General features: G+C 47.2%; 9 protein-coding genes across 9 annotated transcripts; 4 read left to right on the forward strand and 5 right to left on the reverse strand.

Annotated features, from left to right (window-relative positions):
• Positions 1 to 901: 901 nt before the first annotated feature.
• Positions 902 to 2,089, forward strand: F4813DRAFT_390471 (PI31 proteasome regulator N-terminal-domain-containing protein; the record flags this gene model as incomplete). The annotated part of the gene is made up of 2 exons (XM_049247023.1): positions 902 to 1,088; positions 1,143 to 2,089. The coding sequence occupies 2 exons, from the start codon at positions 902 to 904 to the stop codon at positions 2,087 to 2,089; spliced, it is 1,134 nt and encodes a 377-aa protein (XP_049098730.1).
• A 174-nt stretch (positions 2,090 to 2,263) lies between these two features.
• Positions 2,264 to 3,313, reverse strand: F4813DRAFT_125208 (DNA-binding protein). The gene is made up of 2 exons (XM_049238643.1): positions 2,623 to 3,313; positions 2,264 to 2,559 (listed from the first exon to the last, which is right to left on the reverse strand). The coding sequence occupies exons 1-2, from the start codon at positions 3,208 to 3,210 to the stop codon at positions 2,365 to 2,367; spliced, it is 783 nt and encodes a 260-aa protein (XP_049098731.1). The 5' UTR covers positions 3,211 to 3,313; the 3' UTR covers positions 2,264 to 2,364.
• Positions 3,314 to 4,071: 758 nt separating this feature from the next.
• Positions 4,072 to 7,880, forward strand: F4813DRAFT_397343 (ARM repeat-containing protein; the record flags this gene model as incomplete). The annotated part of the gene is made up of 6 exons (XM_049247934.1): positions 4,072 to 4,403; positions 4,545 to 6,060; positions 6,160 to 6,309; positions 6,421 to 6,992; positions 7,044 to 7,165; positions 7,216 to 7,880. The coding sequence occupies 6 exons, from the start codon at positions 4,072 to 4,074 to the stop codon at positions 7,593 to 7,595; spliced, it is 3,072 nt and encodes a 1,023-aa protein (XP_049098732.1). The 3' UTR covers positions 7,596 to 7,880.
• Positions 7,881 to 8,378: 498 nt separating this feature from the next.
• F4813DRAFT_125246 (uncharacterized protein) lies at positions 8,379 to 8,827 on the reverse strand. Its single transcript, XM_049238644.1, has one exon. The coding sequence runs from the start codon at positions 8,676 to 8,678 to the stop codon at positions 8,436 to 8,438; it is 243 nt and encodes an 80-aa protein (XP_049098733.1). The 5' UTR covers positions 8,679 to 8,827; the 3' UTR covers positions 8,379 to 8,435.
• Positions 8,505 to 13,710, reverse strand: F4813DRAFT_125249 (uncharacterized protein). Its single transcript, XM_049238645.1, has 2 exons — positions 10,997 to 13,710; positions 8,505 to 10,945 (listed from the first exon to the last, which is right to left on the reverse strand). Exons 1-2 carry the CDS (start codon positions 13,272 to 13,274, stop codon positions 8,688 to 8,690), a joined length of 4,536 nt encoding a protein of 1,511 aa, XP_049098734.1. The 5' UTR covers positions 13,275 to 13,710; the 3' UTR covers positions 8,505 to 8,687.
• A 127-nt stretch (positions 13,711 to 13,837) lies between these two features.
• On the forward strand, positions 13,838 to 14,660 carry F4813DRAFT_363259 (uncharacterized protein). Its single transcript, XM_049243680.1, has 2 exons — positions 13,838 to 14,256; positions 14,320 to 14,660. Exons 1-2 carry the CDS (start codon positions 14,138 to 14,140, stop codon positions 14,582 to 14,584), a joined length of 384 nt encoding a protein of 127 aa, XP_049098735.1. The 5' UTR covers positions 13,838 to 14,137; the 3' UTR covers positions 14,585 to 14,660.
• A 2,027-nt stretch (positions 14,661 to 16,687) lies between these two features.
• F4813DRAFT_363277 (uncharacterized protein) lies at positions 16,688 to 20,022 on the forward strand. Its single transcript, XM_049243681.1, has 4 exons — positions 16,688 to 17,537; positions 17,726 to 18,561; positions 18,619 to 18,860; positions 18,990 to 20,022. Exons 1-4 carry the CDS (start codon positions 16,816 to 16,818, stop codon positions 19,638 to 19,640), a joined length of 2,451 nt encoding a protein of 816 aa, XP_049098736.1. The 5' UTR covers positions 16,688 to 16,815; the 3' UTR covers positions 19,641 to 20,022.
• On the reverse strand, positions 20,016 to 22,143 carry F4813DRAFT_125281 (uncharacterized protein). Its single transcript, XM_049238646.1, has 2 exons — positions 21,956 to 22,143; positions 20,016 to 21,788 (listed from the first exon to the last, which is right to left on the reverse strand). The coding sequence occupies exon 2, from the start codon at positions 21,641 to 21,643 to the stop codon at positions 20,429 to 20,431; it is 1,215 nt and encodes a 404-aa protein (XP_049098737.1). The 5' UTR covers positions 21,644 to 21,788; positions 21,956 to 22,143; the 3' UTR covers positions 20,016 to 20,428.
• A 555-nt stretch (positions 22,144 to 22,698) lies between these two features.
• On the reverse strand, positions 22,699 to 24,839 carry F4813DRAFT_363284 (T-complex protein 1). The gene is made up of 3 exons (XM_049243682.1): positions 24,558 to 24,839; positions 24,402 to 24,487; positions 22,699 to 24,346 (listed from the first exon to the last, which is right to left on the reverse strand). The coding sequence occupies exons 1-3, from the start codon at positions 24,643 to 24,645 to the stop codon at positions 22,817 to 22,819; spliced, it is 1,704 nt and encodes a 567-aa protein (XP_049098738.1). The 5' UTR covers positions 24,646 to 24,839; the 3' UTR covers positions 22,699 to 22,816.
• Positions 24,840 to 24,953: the final 114 nt, after the last annotated feature.

The raw sequence follows: 24,953 nt of genomic DNA on the forward strand, positions 1-24,953 counted from the left end.
TTAGTCGATTCGTCATCCACCGATACAAAGTAAATAGGGAAGGTAGAATACCAGAGATAAATACTACATATCTATGGCACATATGTCTTGAATAAAATACGCGGAGCAGTAGTTTTTATAGAAATATAATATTTTAGACGATTGAGCATAGAGAGATGTTTGCGGCCCATGGCAAGCTGCCAATTGCATAAAGGAGTACATAATCTTCTAGAATTACCTGGTGATATAAGACTGCTATAGCTCCCTCCCTCCCTTGTTCTTGGGAGGGAATGGATCAACACAGTCACCAATGCACTACTACACCAGTAGCCAGGCCCCTATCTCTCACTCTGTGCTCTACGATACTCTGTCATAAAATAACTAACCAAATAATTTATATCATATTTTTCTAACGTTAGGTCTGTGGTACTTATCGTATTATTATCATACGAATTTAGTCGGGAAACTTTGTTTGTAGCATATCCCTAAAGAGGGTTGAGAGATTAGTCCCGGCTCCCTTCCCCAAGCTCATTTAGCTCTAATGCCATGTAAGAAAGTAAACTCCGAGAATCAATTTATGACAACTAAAAGAAAATGTTCTTCAAGGTTCCGTAGTGAATAAACAGGCACTCCCTCTTAAAGGGGTAGTATACTTCATACAAGCATGAGTAAGCTCCGATAAGATAAAGCTACCCCGCCTGCCAAACTCCGCTTTAATACATATTGCGTACCTCGTAGGGCTGAAGGCAACAACGTAATGACATAAAGAAGCGGCAAATCCATGTAATAAGTTCTTCTGATATCGGCAGTTTACCACTTAAGTTTTATCATTCTTCCTATATACATCTTACGATATCGCATGTAAAGCTTCAATCAACTGCTTTAAACTATAACCTACGTGTCGGATGAACTCATCTTCATTATGTCGACTAATCCTCTAAGCTCGTCGGCCATCCTTCAGCAGATGGCCGATGCTCTACCTACTCATCCCCAAGGCGATACCACATCTGACTTGAGTAGTTCCCATGAGGCTCTAGCTTTATTTTCTCACGCCTGCATGGCTTCTCTCGGATTCCGTCTCCTTGGTTTCGATGAAGATAAACTTGAAGGTACATATATATCTAGCTTATACGATTTACATGATACTAAGCATTGTTTAATAGAAGCACAGTGCCATGAGTTAGCCCCTCGGCTTCCGCCGAATTGGAATGCGTCGTTCAACACATATGCATTTGTCTATGCGCACCAGCAATCAGCCCTTCGCTTCGTTATCAGAACTGATCGGATGGGAGGCAAAGCCGAGATCCGTGGCCTGGGTATTAATGACGAACGTATCACGCGCGTTGAAGTCACCATAAAGGATTTCATCTCTAACGCGGCTCTTCCTGTCAGAATAGCCATCGATGGCGATGGCGTAGAGGATCGCTCCAACCTACCACAGACCCTACAGAATGTTTTCATCTCTGGAAGCCGTATCGAGGACCTGGCTAGTCTGATCAAAATCAATATTGTCCAAAAACTCCTTCCTTCTCTTCAGAAAGAAGGCTACGAGGAATCTGCTGATGACAGAGCCGCGCGCGACGATGCTGACGAAGCGGGTCGAAGACCGCCAAGACAGCCTGTAATACCGGATCCACTGCCCCAGCCGGCACAGCCGTACCCTTATAATGACCCCCTTAGCCCACCGCCCCGCAACCCGGTTCCGGCTGGCGATTTCCCACCACCGGGCTTCGAAGACCCTTACGACATAAACCGTCCAGCGGGAATTCCGCTACGACAGCCTGCCCGAAGCCCATTTGGGAATATTGGGGCTGATGATCTACACCCCCCTGGGCTAGGACCGCATGATCCGCTCCGTCCCGGATTAGGCATTGGAGGGGGCCTACCGCGACCTGGTGGAGGTCAAGGCATGCATCCAACTTTTGATGACCCTCTATTCGGAGGCCTTGGCGGTGGAAATGGTGAATTTGACCCTCAGGTACCACCGGGAGCTCGTTATGACCCCCTAGGTCCGGGAGGCCTCCCAAGGCTAGGAGGCCGCAGGCCAGGGGGAGGAAGCGGTCCATTTGGTGGAGGGTTTGGAGGATTTGGTGGAGGAGATATCATTTAATACACCACAACAGACTAGTTGATGAGCCAAAGTTGACTTTATGAGGCGTCTAGGCGAAGGTGTGATATTCACGGAAAAGGGTTTGTATTACTGGACTGTATAATTCTAAGCCCTTGCTATCATTGCCAGTAGCTTCAAGGAAATTGTTGAAATGAGAATGAAGACATACTAGACGACTACAGTATCACATTATTTTAACTAATATAAAATCCCCCAAATACTAAAATAACGTAAGCTCACACTGAACAAGTAGTATTAGCATGAATATGTAAATTTTATTCACTTGACGAGGGTGATGATAATTGTTCTTTAGCTTTGCCTTCTTCAACCCAGCATTCAAAGAACAAAGGCCCGGCTTCTACTGCACAGAGGGGAGTTGTCTTAGCTCCCCCAACATCTTGACCAGGCGCTGGGTTGTCTCTGGATCTTGTCTGTAGATTTGGTTGTGAAGGTATCCAAGGTTGGGGGTGCTAATGCTTGTTAATTATTATTAATTGAGGGTTTGAGCTGGGATCTTGATTATAAACACTCACCCCTATTGGCGCTTCACTTTCATCTCGTAATTCCACTGCAATAGTAAAAGTACATCCATCTGGAAGTGGTGTAATCTTTTCAGCAGCATATGTTAACTTCCTCACAGTAGCACGTAGTTGTTCATCTACGTTGGCCCAATTCACTTTTCCCTCTACGCCACTCTCAACATTTCTAGCCCCTTCAACAAGTTCGTCTTCTTCTTCTATTCTTGGGCCCCTTGCTTCTTTGAAACCTTTCCATGCGGGGAAGTTGGCGACATCAAACATCCATCGTTCCATTACTCTTGCCTGTCCGTCATATATGACAATAGCAATGCGCTCCACAACACCTAGGACAAGCTGTCCCTTTACAGCATCTACAGCGTCGCGGATCCACGAACATACTTTCGGATGTCTTGACTGATGAACCGGTAGGTTATATGCTCGACTGGTGAGAAATGTCTGAGCTGGGTAGATAGAGCGATAGTAGAGGATATTATGGATGCAAATTGTGAGGAACTGGGTGAATGAAATTAAGAGGTTGTTAGCTTGGCTGAGAGGTACTGATGGGTGCTCTTCACGAGGCTGCTGGCTTTGTAGAGAGGCCATTGTTGTAATGAGTTATAGCATCACCCCTCCCCCTCAGAGGCTTATGGCTTTGGCGCGAGATCCCGTGGTTTAGGTAAGTAGGTACCTAGCTAGGTACATATAGAAGACGCGTTGAGGGGTAGGATTTCAAGATTTAAGACGCGTTAAGTGGGAGCAGGTAGGTTTGTCCATATGATTGGCGAGAGGGTTCCCGTTAAAAAGTTTAGGTAACACCAAGTGCCCTGCATTAGCAGATTAGGTTCCGTTAATGGTGGGCAGTATTGTACCCAGGTAGGTACGTATTATACCTCGTACCTACATCGATACTTCCACCTCAGGTAGATACATACGTGTATGTAACAAACAATCTAAAGTAGAAGGTACATTTAATACTTTGTACCCGATGTACTTAATATCCAAGTCATTTTATACCTACATGTATGAGTACATGTATGTATCTCCAATGTTGATATTGCAAGTTTAGTACCTATTTATGTAATGTGATAACCCCAAGAACTTTTCACACTTGAACTTTTTTTTGGGGGGGATCAACACCACTTTTTTTTACCAACGCGTCACGCTAATTTTTTATAGTGACATTAGACTGCTAAAACAATTAAGCAACAATTAAGCAGTTGCCGCTGTCAGTGCTTGCCCACACATGCCCATTTAAATCGGTATCACACCTGCAGCCGTGCCACCTTCGTCCCGCAACTATTTTGACCGCTTTCAGATAAAACAGAAACATTTCTGTCGAGGCAACTATCGAAGCCACTATCTCGACCACAGAAACCCCACATCGTCCAACAACAATATAATATTAGAGCTTGTTCAACAACTGCTTGAACTATCTGGATCGGCGACAAGACTCGAGCGCCGACAATGGAGGACCAACTCGTCCAGGTCCTCGCCAACACTCAGTTGGCTGCCGAAGGTCCTAGAAAACAGGCAGAGCTTGACCTGAAGCATGCAGCCAGCAATCCTGTATTCCCGCTGTCTCTTGCAAACATTGCCCGACATACGTCTATTGCCATAGAAATCCGACAAGCTGCTCTGTCTGCTTTGCGACTCTTCATCGAGAGACACTGGAGCGGGGAGAACGATGATGGCCCCGCCATTCCTATCGCCGATTCTACCAAAGATCAGATCCGACCTCTAGTTCTTGATCTTGCCTTGAATTCGGAAGATGATAGGAAGATCAAGACGGCTGCAAGGTATGAAATCCTTATAAAACAAAATGCATTGGTCCTACATTCTTATTGCCTGCCTATGCTTGTAAAATGGCTATTTCCCCAGTGCTTGCTAATTTTACCTTACTATTTCGAAAATTACTGACTACCTACCTATCTAATTAGTTATTCGGTCGGCAAAATTGCTAATGTCGACTTCCCCGAATTATGGCCGTCGCTTCTTCCTACCTTGCTCGAGATAATCCCGAATGGGAACGATAATCAGCTCCACGGTGCTTTGATAGTCCTCCGGGATTTGGTTGACGAAAGCCTCAGTGATGACCAATTCTTCTCCATGGCACGAGATATAGTTAAGGTCGTATACGATGCCGCTATCAATGAAGGCCGAAAACCCATCTTGCGCGCTCTTGCCGTCTCCGTCTTTCGTGGTTGTTTTGACCTCATGGATACTGTCAAGGAGGAGCACCCGAAGGAAGTACAGGCGTTTGCCGAAGAGGCAATGAAGGGTTGGTTTCCTTTCTTTCATCAGGTCATGAAGTTAAGGCTCCCTGCCCTCGAACCTCAGTCGACTGTACAGCCTGATACATGGAATGGTATAATTGCCCTTAAGCTCCAGGTTGTGAAATGTCTTCTGAAGTTGAAGTACGTTTTCTCGAGTCTCCTGCTCCCTGAGACGCCACCTTTCTTTCAGGCCATCTGGGAAGAACTATTGCTCCTCGAGCCTGCGCACGAGGAGCTATATATTCAAAACGATGCTCAAGGCAGGCTAGAAGACTCTGATGGCCTTCCCTACACCCTAGACTTCCTCATTTTGGAGGAACTAGATTTCTTGAATGGTTGCTTGCGAGCTCCACCTGTTCGCAAGGAGCTAGAAGCCCAGTTAGCGGCCCATGCTTCTGCACATGAGACACCATGGGTACTGGATATCATGAAGCTCGCTACTTCTTATGCTCTTATTACTAGAGAAGAAGAAGAGTTATGGGACATAGATGTTTCCCTCTATCTTGCAGAGGAGCAGTCTGTGAGCGCCAACTATACCCCACGAACTGCTTGCGGAGACCTCCTAATCAAACTCGGCGAATGGTTAAACCAGAAAGCATTAGAAGGTCTCTTTGCTTATACGAAGGGCCTCTTTGTTGAGGATGCATCGTGGAGAAGACAGGAAGCCGCTCTATACTTGCTCAATCAGCTTGTGAATGACTTCTTGGACTGCAGCAAGACCATCCCTCTAGAGATCAGCCAGGCGTATCTTGAACTGGTAAACTATGCTATTAATCGTCCTGGGGAACCGTTACTACGCAGCCGTGGGTATCTAATTGCTGGCGTATTAGCTCAGTTTGACGGAGTAGCAGCTTCACTCCTGGACCGAACGATTGAGGCTATTGCGGCAGAGCAGTCCGAGCTTGTGCAGGTTGCGTGCATAAAGGCGGTCGAGGGATTTCTCCAGTGTGGAGGGATTGCCGAGAACCGACAGGTTCAAGCAAATGTGGTCAACGCTATTTCTCAATGGATGTCTGCGCGGGACATGTCCGACATTGAACAGGCGGATGACTTACTTGTTACACTTACAGAAACCCTCCGAGCTGCTATCAATATCGACAAACGAGTAGCTGTGTCCAACGATGTTCCTGCCTTGGATTTACTCTTCCTCATTGCTAAACATGGCTCAACTAATTGGCAGGTATGTATCAAATGGTCTTGTAAAATTACTAAATCTCTTTTACATGCTGTCAAGTATATGTCCTATTCATTGGTAGTGCTAACTTATACTGGCGTTTAGGTCACTATGCTTATTTGCGAAGAATTCGAAGACATCGTTAAAACAATGCCAGACCCAGCCTTATACCAAGCACTTTGCCAAAAAGTCCTTCCTACACTGAATGGCGCATTCAACGTTGCTGATATTACCTCAGACAATCCACTCATTACGGTAAGTTTAGAAGATTCCCTAGCTAGTAGTTCATCGTTGAAGTCTTCGAAATGTTAAATCTACTTCATTTCCTATAGTCCAGTTAATTAGCAGGGCTAACTAGTCTTAAAGTTTGCTACCGAATTGATGGCTGCCCTTACTCAATATGCCTCAGAACCCTTACCTCCTGGGTTCGTAGCAGCTACCTTGCCCAAGCTGAGCCGCTTACTTATGGAGAGCAATGAGGGTGATATCCTAAGACCAGGCGCTGAATCAGTCAAATATCTCTTAGCACACGACCACGAGCAGGTACTCAACTACCACGACGAGAACAATAGATCTGGCCTTGAGGTTTGCCTACATATCATTGACCGATTGCTTGGTCCATCTATCGAGGACAATGCGGCATCCGAAGTTGGTGGTCTTGCAGCCGAGCTAGTTGAAAAAGCAGGCCATGAGCGACTTGGTCCATTCTTACCACAGCTCTTACAGGCAGTTGCCAACCGATTAGCCTCGGCCGAGGCTGCTGGATTTATCCAGTCCCTTATTCTAGTCTTTGCGCGACTCTCTTTGGTTGGTGCTCGAGACGTTGTCGACTTCCTCAGCACGATTCAGATCAATGGCCAGAGTGGCCTACAGGTCGTCTTAGGCAAGTGGCTGGAAAATTCAGTCAATTTCGCGGGATACGATGAAATCAGACAAAAGTAAGTGAAAATGGTTGGACTGAAACCACGCCCCTACTAATTTGAAAATAGTGTGATCGCTCTCTCCAAGCTATTTAGCTTGAATGACCCCCGACTTCTCCAGACGACAGTAAGGGGTGATATGATCATACCTGTAAGTGATAGAATTATGACAAGGTCCCGTGCTAGGCAAAGTAAGTCTCTGCTCCAAGCCCCTCACGTATTATTGCTCACTGATACCCAGCCCCAGACGAATATACTGCAATCCCTGCCCCCTTAAAGATCCTTAAGGTTCTGATTGAAGAACTTCTCTCCGCATCAGGCGCGAATAACGCTGCTAATGTCGCGGCTGCGGCGGCGGCGGCTGAGTTTGCTGATGACGACGATGATGATGGCTGGGAGGATGACCCAGACACATTAGACCTCAATCTTGGTAGCGTCAAGAATGATCTAATGGGCTTCCTAGAAGCCAACAATATGCGCCGCCGGGATGATGAAACTCAAGCTTATCTTACAGAATTCTTCCTCGCAGCAGCGCGCGACAACATTGCCGGGTTTGGGGAATGGTACAACCAGCTAAATGAGAACGAGAAAGCAAAACTAAACGAACTCTCTGCGCAATAGGCTTGCGCGTAATCGATAGTCATGCAGCACAAAGTATAGAAATAATTCCAAGAGGATATCTCATGGTCGATAATCGAGTTCGGATTGGAAGTTAAGCGGTGCTAGTCTAAAGGCTCAATACAGTTCCATACCAAGAATTGCAAAGAATTGGTATCCCGTCATAATGGGTTCAGTTCTCTGGGGTAGAGGTGCGCATATCTGGGTACTTACTGTAAGCAACTAACCTAGTAAATAATGCCTTGCTGGCTGTCCAGCTTGGGGACTTGGATGAGGTGTCTGGGGGGGAAGGGGGGGGGGGGGGGGGAGCTGAGCCGTAACTAAAGAGAATCGATGACTATGTCTATTTACCTTTGCTATCGGCTGCCTCATATATAAGTCTTGTCCGTGACGTATATCGTAACATCAAACCTTCGTATTAAGCAGGCGTTATTATACTGCCCGGGGGGAGGGGGGAGGGTTGGAAATGGTATATTTGCTAGTTGACCGAAAAGCCATGTATGATAGAAAATACGGCATAGGAACCACAATTAGTAAAATTAGCAATATCACGATGAGGATCAAGCGTAGAAATGAATATTATCTCATCTTCCATTTCATTCCATTCCATCCCATTCCCTCAACCGAGAATGTCCTATATCACCTATTATTCGACCTCAAAAAACAACGCACAAGAAGCGACAAACTCGACAATTACAAATCGTACTTTTCTCATCTATACTATAATTAATTACTGGATTGGGTCCGGGGTTTGCCATCTCATCTTGTATCATCTCGTTTCGTAACATCCATCCAGCATTAGCGTAGCGTAGGTTTGTCCAAGCCAAGCCGAGCCAAGTTATCTCAGTCAGTCAGTCGTGCCAGAATCGTTCTCGTTTTTTTCGTTCTCGTTTCATTACACATATACCCGTCCACAAGCATCATCAAGTTCAAGTAGAAGTAGAAGTAGCCGCTTTGCCAGAACATGAAATAAAAGCCCCTATACAACGACGACAACGCCGGCCTCGCAACGCCCGCGATGAATCTCGTCGTGACCCCCCAAAGCAGCCAGAACGCCAGCCGTCCTAAAGAGCCCGCTTCATACATGACGTCCCTCTAGGCGTCACCGCCGCCTCCGCCGCCTTTCATAAGGGCCCGCAAGCTGGCCATTTCTCGGCGGAGGCGTGCGTTTTCCCGCTTCACGCGGGCCGTCTCCTCGCTGTAGTCTCTCATGCGTGTTATGATGTCTTCCTTGTCATCGCGCCCCTTGCCCTTAAGCGCTTTGACGATCTTGCCTAGTTCGCCGTTGAATTTCTCGTACAGTATCTCGTTCTCTGCCATGGTCTCTTTGTACAGCTGATCGATCGCTCTGACCTTCCCCTCGGCCGCCCTGACAGTGTTGTCCATGTCGTATTGGAGTTGGTCTTGTCGGTCTAACAACTGCGCGACAAGCATTGGGACACGATCCTCGAGGGCTCTCAGGCTGGCGGATAGCTTCCTCATGTCAATTGTTGAGGTACGTGGCAGAGATGAGTTGACCTTGGCCATATCCGCAGCGATCTTTGAGAGCTCCAACTGCAAATTGGCATCTACATCCTCGATAGCTTTCCTTTCCGTTTGCAACCGCTCTCGGAGTTTCTGCGTTGACTGCAATCGAAGCTTCCCTGGAGACTTATTTGGGCTAGAATTAGGTCTGGAGGTTGATTCAGTTGTCGAACTATTCTCACGTCTCAGAGTTGGGATATTAGAAGTTGAAAGCATCTTAGCATGTCCCTTCTTCGGCGATTCGTTCGGGGATTGGAACGGGTCTTCAACGTTTTCCTTTTGGCGGGACGAGCGAATAGCCAGGCTGCTATATTGCGAAGGCGGACTAGTTGGGATTTTGGATGGCGGTGGAATACGTGGTCCGGAATTGAACTTTTCTGAAGTTTGCTTCATATGGGAGAGAGGTTGCAGCGGTTCGTCCTCAAGGGTTGCTGCCTCCATAAGGCTCTTAAGATCTGATAATGAACTCCGACGTTTCCTCCTCGGAGTGTTAAGGAAATTCTCTTCAGTCTCAGGCTCCCCAATTGTTTCAAGCTTTTGTGAACTATTTGGTCGTGAATAGGTATCGTCGAAGGCACCTGTGATGGGAGGTCTATCGCGCGAACCAGGTCGCCTTATCCTATTCGGACTAGACGGTGTACCAATTTCGGACTTTGTCCTAATCACAGGACTTCTAGCCAAAGTCGGTGTCGTCTCACCGGTGGCTGGATTCCTGTTGTGTTTGCTCAGAGTACGCCATACAGATGGTCTATCCAACTCATTCTTGCTATTTTGCCTTGTCAAAAAGTTTTCTAGCCCAAATTTCCTTCTTATAGAGGATGTATTCGAAGCAAACGATCCGGTATGCGATCTCACACTGCGAGTAGTCGAGTTCATAGACTCGAAAATAGACTCAGCTTGATCAATGCTTATACTGAATCCGCTGGGCCCGTCATCAAATATTCGGTCACAATCTTCAACAAGCCTATCAAGCAAGTTAATATAATTATGCGCATCCCCACCATCGACCAAGAGCTCTGCAAATGCCAAGGTGAGAGCTCCCCTGTCACTGTCATTCGCGCAACCGTCGAGGAGGTCCGCTAGTAGTTTGATCAGAGCAGTAAAGGCCCTTCGGTTTTGGGGTGCTATATCCCTAAAGAGGAAATGAACGAAGTCGGCGAAATCTCCAGGAAGCTTTTTTGAAGCTCTCTCTTGGAGAGCGTCTAACATCTTAAGCGATATAATGGGGCCCATTTGTTCTCCCCAAGCGATGCGCACGAACTTCTCAAAGGCAACGAAAATGACATCAGGGGTGGAATCAGATGAAGTTTCAATATCGAAGGGACTTTCGATAAGTTTGTTGTAGAGATCATTCACGGAAAGTTCATCAACAGCAGACCTGTTGAGCAGCGTTCGACCAATAAAGTTACCTTTGCGTGCCTGGAGACTAGCCATATAGCCAGTAAAGGTTTGCTCAAGCCGAACCAACGGGTTTTCTGGTCGATCATCGTCGGTTCCGCCAATCCGAATTCCATCCCTACTCTTGGTTGAGCCATGCAACGAGTTCACATCAACGGAGCTGTTAGACCGGCTGAGTCGGCTAGGAAGAAGGATTGGAGCATCTCCGGTCAATGTACGCTGATGCTTGTGACCGCTGCTTGTATCCGAGTTGCTGCTTCCGCTCAGGAAGTTTGAGAGGTACTTCACGGGTGATGTAGCTAGGAAGGACCTCGTTTTCTCGGCTTTGCTAGAGACACTTAAACCCCGAAGTACCTTTGTATGAAATGAAACCATCGCGGCGGTCAGTGCTGGGTTTCCGACGTTGAATTGAGTACTGAGAAGCTGAATAACTGCGAATCAATTAGCAAAATCTCCGCATTGCTCCAGCAACGAAAACATACCTCTCCTAGCAAGTGTTGGGAGGAAATCATCTAGCCCAATCTCGTCGGTCGCCTTCTTTCCATTGAGTCCTATTGTGATGACCATCACCTTCCTCATGCTCCCCGTCCCCGTCTTTACATCCGAACATATCTCCACGCCATAATGACCGACAGGCGCGCCTTTAGTACCCTTCTCGTGGTCTATAACGATACGAACAGGAGCCGGTTCCTTCCGACCTTCTATCAGTTGATCGAGGCCTTCCTGAAAGACAGCGGCGAACAACCCTAGGCCAGTATCAGACATCCTTATAGAGCGTAGAGTCCAACAAGGATCTTCACGCTCCTTCTCGGAAAATCTGCCTTCTACTCTAGCTTTGACGACCTCTTCGCTCCACTTTGCGGCTTTGCCTTCGTACAATTCCTGTAGCACGAAGCACCGCGAAGTAGTTGCCGTGCTCGTGACAAACTCACCGGCATTGGCGCCCTTCATCTCGTTCAACGAAGTCAACCAAACCATACGCCCATCTGAAGATTCTGTAAACCGGACGTCGGCTAAAGCGTGCCAACCGGCAAATGCTAGCTCGTATGAGCCTGGGCCACCAGCCGCGTTCGTCATGGAAACCAATAAACCGGCCGGCGATGGCTTGTCAATCTCACGTAGTAGGTCGCGTGCTGACGTATTGGCACCGTAAACCTTTCTTACGATCACGACGCAATCCGAAAAGAGTAGGAAAATGCCGGCTTGGTCGCTTGGAACTAGCTGTGTAGCTGCACCAGGTTGGTAAGGAGCCGGTATCTCAGAGAAGTCAGCGGCAACAATTAGCCGGCCAAGCGGCTCGAGGTCGACAGGCCAACTCTCGATCATGTGTCGTAGGCGTGTGTTAATATGAGGCTTATCAGTGAGCGGGTCATCCATGGAGCAGATGTTGGCAATAATATCCCTAGCTTTCAACATAGGTTGGAGCGCAGGATGGGTAATTGGTAGAGAGCCGACAATTTGGTCAATGACCAAACTATAGCGTGGCAACCGCTGGACAGGCTCGATGACAGTGGATCGAAGATGTTGCTCTCCAGTGGCAGCTACTCGTTGCGAGAAGCTGGATTGTTGGCTAACGAAGGATGTAATTAGCTGAGGGAAGTTTTGACTCGCTCGAATATAGTCCTGGTAACAGTCAGTGAACTTTGGAAACCATTCCAGCATGACCTTTGCCATTGCCACAGCTCCGCTTGCATCTTTTGCCTTTCCCATCACACTCCCGGACACGCCTACTCTCGAGGACGCAGTACCAGATTCCATATCTTTCACAGCATCTCCTTCGGTATCTTCCATGATCTGTCGCAGAGCTTGCATGAAACCCGTATTAATCTGTAAAATTTGATCGGCCGACCTAGGGAATAATTTTTCAACATCCTCTTCCGAAGGACTAAAACTCCCTGGTTGTTGCTCCTTGGCCTTTTGCCTATACTCGGGTGCAAGATGATTCACCAGCTCATCTATCTTCGACACGTATCGTTCCTCAGTCTCTAATAGCTCATCCATCTTCCGCCGCAACTCTGCCTTCTGCTGTTTTGAAAAAGACCTTGTTCTATTCAACGCGCTCGGCTTAGAAGGGGCTCGTCGTAATCTCGAGGTCGGTAAGAAGACGGGTTCACCGAATAACTTAACAAGAGGCGTGTACATGCCATACTGTCGCAAGGTTGGATCTAAAATATCGTCCTCATCCTCGGGAAGGTCCTCTAGGTCGATAGGCTGGAGAGGACTGATGGATCCAGGTGGTAAAACAAGATCAATGTCGATATTGTTTATATGCTGCGTTTGAAGGGCGGACTGCAGCTTTTGAATAACATCGAAGGCAGTATCCGCCCTGACCATCGACTTAGCAATATCGGCGGCATGTTGTTCACTGAAAAGCAAGGGCAACGAACCGGGTCGGCGATTTCGAATGATGGGATATTGGCTTCTAACGTGGGCCTTGACATGCTCGGGCAACTCCTGAAAGTATTTGAATAAACCGAAGGCCAAAGCTCGATAGACCTCGTCACCCTGAAACTCGCGGGGTAGATAGTTGACGACGTTGTAGAAAGGCGAGTTCGGGGATATAGTAAGTCGGGGAAAAGATTGGAAACCAGCCGGGGTATATACGTGAACCTGGACTCTCGAACTGTTTAAGGTATAATTTGCGGTTGTGGATGGTCCGTGAAGTATGAGCAAGGGGAGATGACCTAGTAAGGGGTCGGTAGCTTGGTAAAGAGTGAGATGATCTGGCGATAGAGCCAGCTCCTCGGTGACGCGAACCATGGCCGCCTCAGTAGGCCTGTCGCATCATGCTCCAGACAGGGGGAACGAGTGTGAGGAGGTCGACAAAGAGACCCGACGGACAAGTTAAACGAGGCAAACGTCTTCGGACCAGGTTTCGGTTTTAGTAAATAAGTTTGGGCTGGCTTCTTGTGCGCGTCGAAACCCGCAGTTGATTGTTTACTTTGAAAGCAAGCAACAAAATACTAGAGACTAAATTGATAGTACACAAGGCCACCCGCGACAGAAATGATGCATTCAATATAGCAGAAGAGGGGAATAATGAGAATTAATAAATGCGCCAAAGACCAAAACCGGATCTTCAATAATTGCAATGCACAACAACGGCCTCGAAGTCCTCCAAGAGTAGTAAAAGTAGTACTATTGTGGGAAGCATCATTTGCGGTCAGTGACGAGAGAGACGGCTAAGACTAGGATCAGAGCGGAAGTGGGTAGGGTTTCTATTTTTTTGTGGTCCCTCGGGGATTTAGCAGGTTTGCCGAACAAACGCGACAACTTGAAACCGCGTTTCGATTTTTTAACCCCACCTTATCCCCCAAGAAATCCTTATGTAAGGTAACTTTAGCAACCTTAGGTGTACCAGCCTACCTCTCAGATTGCCTTATCTCTACCTTATATTAGTGTATGTAGGCACTTTATATACCTAGAATAATTCGTACTGCTAGGAGGTACATCAGAATTAATCTGGAAGCAGGGCATTTTCCAGCTTTGCCCTTTCGACAAACAGCAGTTTCAATATTACACATCAGTCCATTGCCAAACCGCACCACCCGCCTAATGACTAAATAATTACAACATATGCAGGCTGCCTTGACGTAGCTATTCGATATCTCGATAATGCGATAATGTCTAGTCAAAGGGAGACGGGCATATCACTCAATCATGCTCCTGACGGAGTTGGTTATAAGCTATTAGAGTTACCTCCTGAGCTACTTACACTACTAGAATCAGACACGCCTCCTGTGTTAGTAAATCATAAATATAAAAGATTCCTTGATAAGTTGCTAATGAAATTTATGTCGTATAGTCTAACACTAGAGTCTTCGACGAATTCGGCAATATTAAAAAATGGTACTCAATCATGGGGTCTCCGTCAGAAAAACACATCGAATGCTTTAATCTTACTTAAGACTTCTGCGGGAACAACCCCTTCGTCTTCAGAGGTGCCGGAAGCAAGCTTAAATGCCATCGCAACAATCCACGATACAATCGAGCTTGCCCCAGAACTAGCAGTGGCAGCGCCTCCTATTGCAAAGGGCAAATGGCATGAGAGGTTTGCCAAGGGAAGATAGATCAGTTGTAAGAATTAAGAGACTAGCCGAGTTAGTAATTATGACCAACGTCAATTAATTACATAACTACTATATACCAATACGTTAACAAAAATGTGTGTGTGTGTTATTCCCGGATTTTAAACAGACCAAAGCATGGCCTCCTTGTAATATCATTTCATCCCTAGCTCCTATCGTTAGTTTTTCTAGAACATATCGACCGTAGCTACCGAGGCAATCGGAGAGTAGGGCAACTTCTCTCGTAAGCAAGGAATAGTTGTTTAGGTTGTTCTAATAATGTTCTAATAATGTTCTCGATGCAGAGTGCTAGAACAAGACATATAAGTGATCTACAATCTTGCAGGATAAACCTTGTCGGCACTACCACGCTACTTAGGTACATATATCGGGACCAAGGATTCGGGAAAGGCTAGAAGTACATACATGTAACCACATGTAGGAAATAACTATACGTATGTACTTAGGTACGCTTTTGGGCATGTATGTAAGTTAGCATTAGCATGAAGGCTAAACCAACGTTAAGTTATATGGCTATCTGCATGTAATAATAGAACAACCAACTAGGTTAGCATTTTATTTTGGGATGTGCCTGACGAGCATCGGTTTTAAGCGCTACATGCTTTAGCGGGCTTAGAAAAAAGTAGCATGCCAACAAGCCAATGCCAAATGCTCCAAGCCAGGGCAAAAAGTTCCCGATATGGCGATATGATGTGAAAAGCATTGTGCAGATGGTGAACCTTAGACCAGGCTGCAAAGGGATAGCCTGCCTACCAGAGCCTCAATTTATTCCCCCAGTCCGCCCCCCTTTCACACCAAAAAACCTTATCAACCTGTTCTCAATCTCAAATTAAGTTGGCCTGCCTATCTTCCTATCTACCTAACTAAAACTCGGTGGTATCACGTACCTTTGTTTCGCATACCTGGCCAGTTCTTGTTTGTATATAACTATCTACCTATCTAGGTTACCTATCTACCTAACATACCTATTTTAACCCATCTTCATCCCCATAGCAATGAAATGAGATAAGTGTAGGTTTTGCGACCGGTCGCCCTCAAAGCGCAGCTGCTGTACTGCTGTAAGGCTACAGACTACAGAACTATCATCCTATTGTCGGATCATCGAAATAAGGGTATTGAACTGGCTACATCTGATGGCAGGTGTACCCTATTGAGATTACTGTTGCTATTGTCATTTACTGCCATCTGGGAGAGCGGGGCTTTCTTTTTCTTTCGACAGCCAACAGCCTGATTCGAGTCATCGTCAATCGTGATTAGTGACGTTTTCTTACACTCACCCACACATAATTAGCGAAATGGCGCTCTTCACACTCGGCGCCCAAGCAACCAAGGAAATAATAACTCGAATCGTCCTCACCACGTTAACCGCCCGGGAACGGTGCATACACTAATCTTTTTGTCTGCCTTGTTGGTAGGCGCTGCTCCATTTTTCCAACTTATTTTTCCCTACTTTGTTTGTCTCTTCCTTCACTCACTACAATCCTACACATTCGGACACATTCGGACACCACCTCCTAGGGTCATCGCCAACATACTTACTTAGTCCATTAGGTACGTATGTGGCTGTGGGCGTATGCGCGAAATATCCTACCCCAGGTTGGAGCAAACTTTCGTTTGATCAACTGTTTCTTTTAATATTCTTGTTCTTGGTGTTCCACACGGACGAGTCTTATATCTTGTTTACCGTCTACCGTCTACCAGCCCATCCTCGACAGAGGTACACACTGTATTCGCATATACCCGAATGCCCCTCAAAGGTTACCTGGATTACCTGGATTATCTGAACAAGACTATCGGCAGTCTATCGGCACTTGCCTCGAGGTACTACATAGACATTACAGTACCAAGTCGCAAGCGCCTTACAGTACTTATACATATTTGATCCGACCTTGGTCAAACTTTCCATTTTAAGTAAGCATCTGCTTCTTCTGCCCGCGCGTAGGTAAAGTACATCCATACATGTACCTCCTACTTTTTGGTAGGTACATCTCAGCCCTGTGTGCTTAAACATTTTTATAAGTTTATACTCATTCCCCATCCCCCCTTCCTCCTTCCCTCTTCTTCCTGTCTCCGATATTCAAGACATGTGCCCAATGCTGAGTATTACTTCTCTGTCTTGCAACTACCTGCCTTTTACACTACCCCCTTGAAACTTCCTCGGGCTTACTCTTTCCTTTGTCTTTATATCTTTACATTTTTACATCATAAGCGCTATGCATTTTCACGTTGTTGCTCAAGCACTAATCCGTATGGGCCAAAGGTTATCTAGGGCCATATCTGCCGGCCGCTTAAGGGCTCGGGTTTGTCGTCGCAAGTCTAAACGACTTGGGGTCGTCCATAATCCTGTCTTCCCTGTGTCGCAACCCTGTGCCAACGCCAAAATGGCAGGACAACAGAATCCCATCATCATAGATGATGATGTAGACGATGATGTAGACGGCCAAGATGTGCTGCAAGACGTGATGGAGATCGCTGACCATCCCATTGAGTATCTCGAAGATTACGAAGATGTTGGAGACTTCGAAAATCTCGTAGATGGTCCTGAGCACTTTGAAGCATCGTTAGCAGTTCAGAACACCTGCAAAGACCATGTCAAATCCGTGTTCCCTGATATTTGCCTAACCTATCTGGACCAGATTGTCGCTGAGAATAAATATGATTCGGATTTTACCATTGGCGCTATTCTTGATCGGCAGGAAAAGGGCGAAAAATATCCAGTACAGTCTCGTAACCTGAAGCGCAAGCGAGCGGAGGACGACAATGGCGATATTGAGGACGAGGCTGACGATGAGGACGATGAGGACGAAGAAGCTAGAAAGGCCGAAAGTGCCGTCATAAAAGCAACGAGAAGGAAGCTGGAGCAAGGTGACTACCGTGTAACTACGGTTCAGAAACCATGCTATACAGATATGGCAAAGAATTTTTTAGCTTCTGAGGTGCGTCTGGATAATCATTTCCTTCCCCCTTTTCGAGACACCTTAACCGTCTCTTTTTATGCTACAAAAGCTAACATAGTCACAGTATGTCGAAATTTACTTTTCCATGCTGTCCTTGCTTTTTAATATCAATATACTCTTATTATGGGTAAATTCTAGTTATAGGCTTAAGACTAACATATCCCAGTTTCCCAAAAGTCCCGATACCAGTGATCAAGAACTTATTACGCGCCAATGGAGGATCTCTCTTCGAGACATATACGAAGATGGATGAGGCTATCCGCAACTGGGATAACTCAAGACCTCCTTGGACAGAAAAACGGCGACCGTCAAGAACAATAGTATCGTTCTTACCAGTTCGTATTGAGAGTCTTGACATGAGCAACTACAACGACGACCAGAAAGCTGCAATCGAGGAATTACGTGCTGCCAGGGATTTGAAAGCCATCAAGGACGCAGAAGCTGCTCGCAAGGCGGAAGAAGAGAAAAACTTTGCCCATGCGAAATCGATCGGCGAGATAGTTGAGTGCGGTTGTTGTTTTGACGAGTTCCCTCTCAACCGAATGATCCATTGTGATGGCGAGGACGTTCATTGGTTTTGTCGGAACTGCATGAGATCACAGGTGGAAACAAATATTGGCCTGTCCAAATACGAAATATCGTGTATGTCTATGGACGGATGCGAGGCCGGTTTCTCCATAGACCAGAAAAAGCGATTTCTTAACAAGAAGCTCCGTGTGGCCTTGGAGCGACTTGAGCAGGAGGCCGTGTTACGTATGGCAGGCATCGAGAATCTCGAGACTTGCCCATTCTGTCCATATGCAGCAGAATACCCCCCTGTTGAGGTTGACAAGGAGTTTACCTGCGTTAATCCAGGTTGTGAAAAGGTTAGCTGTCGCCTATGCCGTAAAGAAACACATATACCAAAGACCTGCGCCGAAGCTGCTGTTGACCATGGTCTCAACGCTCGACACGTTCTTGAGGAGGCGATGAGCGCGGCATTAATCCGGCATTGCAATAATTGTAAAAGACCCCTATTTCCAAGAAGCTATATGCATACAACTGACACCTTAGCTACAGGCAAAAATCCTTATTTGAAGTTGAACGGCTGCAATAAAATTTGTTGTACCAAATGCCATACATTGCAGTGTTATGTTTGTCGCCAGACTATTACCGGCTACAAACATTTCGATGATTCTTCAAGAGGCGGAAAAAATGGACAGTGTCCGCTGTTCGATAAGACCGAGGAGCGCCACCAACAAGAGGTGCAGCAAGCAGAAGAGAAAGCTCGCCAGAAAATGTTAGAAGATAATGCTAACATTGTAAGTCCTTTCTTTTACCCCATTGTTTCTTCGGTTTATAGATTATTACTCCTGGTTATTAGTCTGTTACGGCTCATTTCAATATCAATCTTCTGGCCCAAGTTTATCTCTAATATTTATGCTATTCAGACTGAGGACGCGTTAAAGATCAACCTCTCAGAACAAGTTCTGCGGGACGATCAAAAGCGTAGAAAGGGTAATTCGGCACAAGGCGCCCCTGGCATTCCTGCGGATGTTCTTGAAAATATGAACGATCGCATCGGTCGCCTCCAGCGTCTTGCACGGGAGCGTCAAGCAGCCTATCCCTTTATCAACCTTCCGGCTCAGCCTGTAGCCGTGGCTGGCGGTCCCCAAGTTGTTGGTCAAGATGTTCTACCACGCATCGGGGCACAGTTGGGAAATGTGGATGGCAGGGATCCACCCTTGATGCCCCCGATACAACTACCGGAGCAGTTTCCAGCAATATATCGAGAAGAGTTTGAACGGCGGCTGGTGGCGCTTAGAGCTGGAATACCAGCTCCAATACAGCTTCGTCAAGGCATAGCACCAGTCGGCAGACCCGTCCCTCAGGGCGCTCCTCCGGTTCCCCAGCCAGGCGCACCGCAGCCCCCCGCGTTGGTTCCCGAATATCAAGCAGTACCTCAATTTCATCCACCCTTGTTTCCACCCTTGTTCAACGGGCTGCCCCAAGGGCCTGCAGATCATCCTGCTCCGATCTACAGACCCCTGGGTAGACATCAAAACAGACAGAATCAAAATCACATTCGTCGTTACGGATAGTTATAACTACCGTCTTCTCATCCCTTGTGCTATAACGCGCCTCGTCCTTCACAAGCATCGTTCATGGAAGGACGTCTAAGTACCAAATTCGCATTTTCTGAATTTAGTTTTCTCGGAGTCGGTATGCTGCCTATTATCTGGCTGCTTTGGCTTTTGCCCTTTGTTGAAGGTGCCCATTCGATACATCATTCAAGGGGAGGTCATTGAATGATACGCATATAACCTTGTTTACTTTTACGGTCTAAGGACTTCGCAAGCACTTCCGCCTTTAGGAGTTCTGCCGGCTTGGCGTTGAGGAAGATATACAACATTGCAGCATACGAATTGGACGTCAAATGAGGAGGTTTGAGAAAGAGAGAAAGAGAGGGGGGGGGGGGGGGGGAGTGTATGTGTGTGTTTTAGTTTATTCTCTACTAAAGAGTCTTCTTTCTTCTATTCAGCCTTTCCGATCAGACAGCCGAGGTTATAGCAAGGCACGGTTGCCTACATCCTAACATATGGCTGACAGGATTGGTTATAGGGAGCTGGTGATTGAGAAGCTACCTACCTAGTCTATCCACACCCGTGTTGACTGGAAAGACTACTCTAGCCAGCTCCTATAATGATATCCCTGTCCCAGGTCTGCTCGGAGCAAGTTTCTATAGATACCCCGGATGGCTGTTGCCAATACTTAATGAACTCATTCTAATCCAGCCTGTTTGCATGCCCCTTTTCGCTCTAATTGTGCTGTTCTGTTTCTTCGTTCTTTGGACCCTACTCCCGTCTCGTCTCGTATTGAATCGTATTTCTTAGCACCAGCAGTACTTCTCATTCGCAACCCACTCGACATTGCGAACATCCTCGTCTCCGTACCACATCATGCTGGGTATGCTATCCTCATCCCTTTCTACCCAACGATGCTGCAACCTGCTGCTACCAATCAATTTCTTGACAGTAGGCGACGGATTCCACAAATCGACTTTTCCCAGATGCCAGCGGGAAGCCTCTCGCAGCGCAGCCTGCACCACAGCCCCAAACGCCTCCCCCACATCCTCGCTCGGAGTCTCGTTTCCCGCTTCTGTGGATTCGGGCTCGATGACTAGCCGTAGTATGTACAGCGTGTTTTTATCGACGTTGTCAGCCGGGGCACCGCTGCTCCCGTAGTAGTTCCGCGACCAGACGGCCCAGACACGATGGCCTTCGGGGCCGGCTAGGGCGCCTCTGGTGAAGGTTTCTTGCGGTGGGGACGGGGTTGATTTGAAGAGGATGGAGGCGATGAAGTCGTCTCTATAGAGATGCCACCGCAGGGTATCGTGGTCGGGGGCGAACGCTACGCTTGTGCGGCTTGTTTGTTGCGCTGTGTGTAGGAGCTTTTCTTTTAAGAGCTGCTCATCTCGTCGGCAGAGGGGTTCTAGGTTATCGTATGTTATAGGCGAGACTTTGCTCTTCCCGTTTTCTCCAGTCTGGTTGGTGGATGCTGGGAATTCGACGTGTAGACTGGGGAACGCGGCCCAGCCCTTTTTCGCGTAGTATGCCTTGCCAATATCAGACCAAAGAGCCGAGCACGCAGCATCGCGGCCGTGAGATTGCCATTTCCTCAGCGCAGGGCCCAGCTCGTTGAGCATACGCGCTGCGTACCGGTTCCCGCGGAATTCGGGATACGTAAAGACGGACCCGATACCGTGGCCCACGCCATCGTGTACCGCGTTATCTCTTGGGCAAGCAATTAACACACGCTTTCTAATAGACTCGCATGACGCGAGAACCGGACGGTTTCCCCCGCTATCTGCCGACCAAGACGAGTCTGTGAGAATCCAGTGTGTCATACCGCCGTCGCGTGTTAAGGGGATAGTAGTGAGGTACGGCTCTCGCTTCAGGTACTCCTCGAGAGTTAGAGCACCACCCCATTCTCTATGGTTGAGAGTCCAGGTTCGGTGTTTCTCGGTATCAGTTGGATGAGCGAGGACTAACGAAGGAGCCGTAGCCTCAGGGAGGACATAAGTGTCTTGAGAAGTAGAGCCCATATTGTCGACAGCTGTTTGTATAAGTAGGTACCTAGCAGTACGGGATAAATAACTGAGCCTTTCGTCACGGAGAATTGTAATCGTTGTAAACTTCTAGGATCAAAGCGTATTTGTTGGATATAGGTGATAAGATAATCGGCATAGCCTAAGGAATGGCGTTTTCTGTAAGACTTAGCAACACTCAGACGTTTAAACAAAAGCTTAAATGTTTTGGAATCATGCCAACGCCAGACTGCTGAGCAAGAACAAAGAAAAGCTAAAAAAAAAGTACAGCCACGAAAAACGTGGTAAGGTACCACCAACAAGACATACATATACTAGCACATATATATATATATGTATAATCTTGACGTATGAACCCTGCGGATAGGGGCCCCAAGATAAAACCCGGTGACCAGTCAACATGCATGTATCCCCACGCAGGGGGACTAGTCCATTACCTTGAACCACGACTATAAGAAGAAAAGGGGGGTGATGATAGTCTAGCACTGCATAGGCCAAGACTCTATAGATTTTATGTAACAAAATGCAGAAATTCAAGAAAGCCGGCGAGTCTACCGGACTTCTTTAGCTGGCCTGAGCCGCTCCGGCTCTCGATCTCGGACCGGGGTTCGGCGGACCACTTGGTCGAAAACGGTAATAATTAGAAACCGGCATTATGCCTATCTTTTTCACGGCTTCGGGAAGGTAATAGTGAAGGGATTTTAGTACAAGGAATATATGAAATACATACCTTTCATAAGAAAGCCCACGACAATGGATTAAACTAAACTGGCGAATTCACTTCGTACGATTGCTACAAAAGGCGGACTAATAAGCTGAGCGGGATGGGGCTTAAGGCAGGTGGGTCTCGGTTATACCGTGAACGCTGTGGGGCGTCATGCCGATGCAACCCGCCTCGAGTTTAGGTGTACAGGCGGGATACAGGTGGGACACAGGTGGGACTTATAGGTTGGCTTACATGCGAATGAGCTCTGCTGACCTTGGTTACCACATATTATACTCCATCATCACACTGCATGGTGCACGTACTGGAATATCACTGGACGCTAATGTAAGTGGACGAGTTGATTACCTCGGATCTGGAATTTGGGCTATAGAATTAAACTTGTGTCTTAAACCGTCTTCCTATTAGGAACGCCTCGCGCCCACCATGTTTCCCTTTATTTCCTATCAGTGTCCATGTCCATCATCCGGTTCTCCCCTCTCTTCCGGATCCAGCTTGATCAGGGTATCAATTCTCATTATGCTGATACACGCCTCCACCGCGCTCTTTAGCTGTCGAACCTTGCTCATGCTGGGTTCTAATACGCCAGCCTTAATCTCGTCGACCACCTTTCCCTTCATCAGATCCAAACCATAGTTCTTGTAGTTCTTCTTTTTCGCGATCGTTTTCTCGTCCTCATTGCCTTCTCCATCTTGTGTCCTCTGCGACAGAGCATGTCGAGACCGTAATTGCGCCACTAATTCGCTTGCATCTTTAGCGGCGTTGACAGCTAAGGTCTTGGGAATAACGAGAAGCGACTGCGCGAATTCTCCAATGGCAAGCTGCTCTCTTGAGCCGACTGTGCCTGCGAACTCTTCCAGGTAGATGTGCAGTGCGGTTTCCACCGCTCCACCGCCGGGCACGATGCTACCACTCTCCAAAGTTCTCTTAACCGCACACAGCGAATCGTGAACGGATCGCTCCATCTCGTCAAGAGTGAAGTCGTTCGGCCCTCGAAGGAGGATAGAGGCTGACGAGTGCGTTTTGGTTCCCTTGACCATGATACACTCATCGTCTGAAATACGTTCCTGAACAACTTCTTCGGCGTGGCCCAAATACGAAGGTTCAAAACGCTCGTCACCGTTCAGATCGGAAAGTGTGCTCAATAGGGTCGCGCCGGTAGCCTTTGCGATTCGTCGCAGGTCTTCCTTCTTGCACCGCCTCACAGCCATAGCGCCACGCTCGATGAAGAGTTTCAAGCACATATCGTCGATACCTTTAGTCGTTAGAATAACATTTGCTCCAGCCTTGAGTATCATCTCCACTCTCTCGATAACCATTCCTGATTCTCGTGCGCGGATCTGTTCGAGCTGTTGAGGGTCATCGACTGTGATTTGTACACCCAACTTCATCCTCTCCTTTTGTAGGTTCATATCCAGTACTGCAATCTTAGCATCTTGTACCCGCGTAGTCATTGCCTGCGATGCAACGGTACAGTTTAAAGCATATCCCTTGACTAAGACAGATTCTAAAACGCCCTTGCCATGTGCTTTTAGTATGTTGACTGCCTTGACGGGATATTTCACCTCACTACGGTTATTTGTCGTCTTGACTGCTTGGAGAGCATCAACAACCATGTTAGCAAAGAAGTCAGAGTCGGCGCCGATAATCTTGCTGGACATTGACGTCTTTGCGATGCTGATTAGCGATTCGCGGCCGAGGTTTTCCACTTTGATGCTGACATTCTCGTTCATGTATTTAATGGCCTCTCTCAAAGCAAGTCTGTAGCCTGTGATGATAGTAGTTGGGTGTATTCGGTTCTTCACGAGCTCGTTTGCTCGGCGAAGGAGTTCGGCGGCGATAAGCACTACCGAAGTTGTACCATCACCGACTTCTTTATCCTGCTGATGTGCTAAGTCGACGAGGATCTTTCCAGCGGGATGTTCGACATCTAGTAAGCTTAGGATGGTCGCGCCGTCGTTGGTTACTGTGACATCCTATAATATATAGTCAGTTATGAAGCAGCCACATTTAAAACGGTAGTCTACGTACTCCAATATCGTCTACCATCATCTTATCTAGACCGCTGGGCCCAAAAGAACTCTTGACAACGTTCGCTATGGATTGGGTAGCAAGAACTATATGACCTAGTTAGCTGTGTATAACAATATTAAGAGCTACTTTGAGGAGGAGTAGGGAGCTACTTACCATTCTGATCCCTGATATCTGCACCGGAAATCTTCTGGCCGCCGAGGAACAGAGTCCCATTCGAAGGCTGCTCAAACATGGAAGCCATCTTTCAGGAAGCCTGTTATACTTGGTTATAAATAACAAAAAAAAAAACCTTCCAGTGTAGTCGAGAAAAGAGGGGAATTTGGTATAATCGGAGCTGCCAGGCTGCTTCGATATTTTGTTAGGTGATTTTGTTAGGTGAAGCTTCCTTAGCACCCACCTGCACTTGGAACTTTTTTGCGGAAGTAATGGTTATTCCTAGTCCGATAATAAACGCACGGTCCTATTTTCTCTTATCAGCCCCTCAAGCCCCTCAGGCCCCTCCAAAGGTTTTGGACCCCTCGGACCCCTCTATTGGGGGAAGGAAATCGC

The sequence above is a fragment of the Daldinia decipiens genome, assembly GCF_022478715.1.
Source record: "Daldinia decipiens strain CBS 113046 unplaced genomic scaffold F4813scaffold_21, whole genome shotgun sequence".
Taxonomy (NCBI): domain Eukaryota; kingdom Fungi; phylum Ascomycota; class Sordariomycetes; order Xylariales; family Hypoxylaceae; genus Daldinia; species Daldinia decipiens.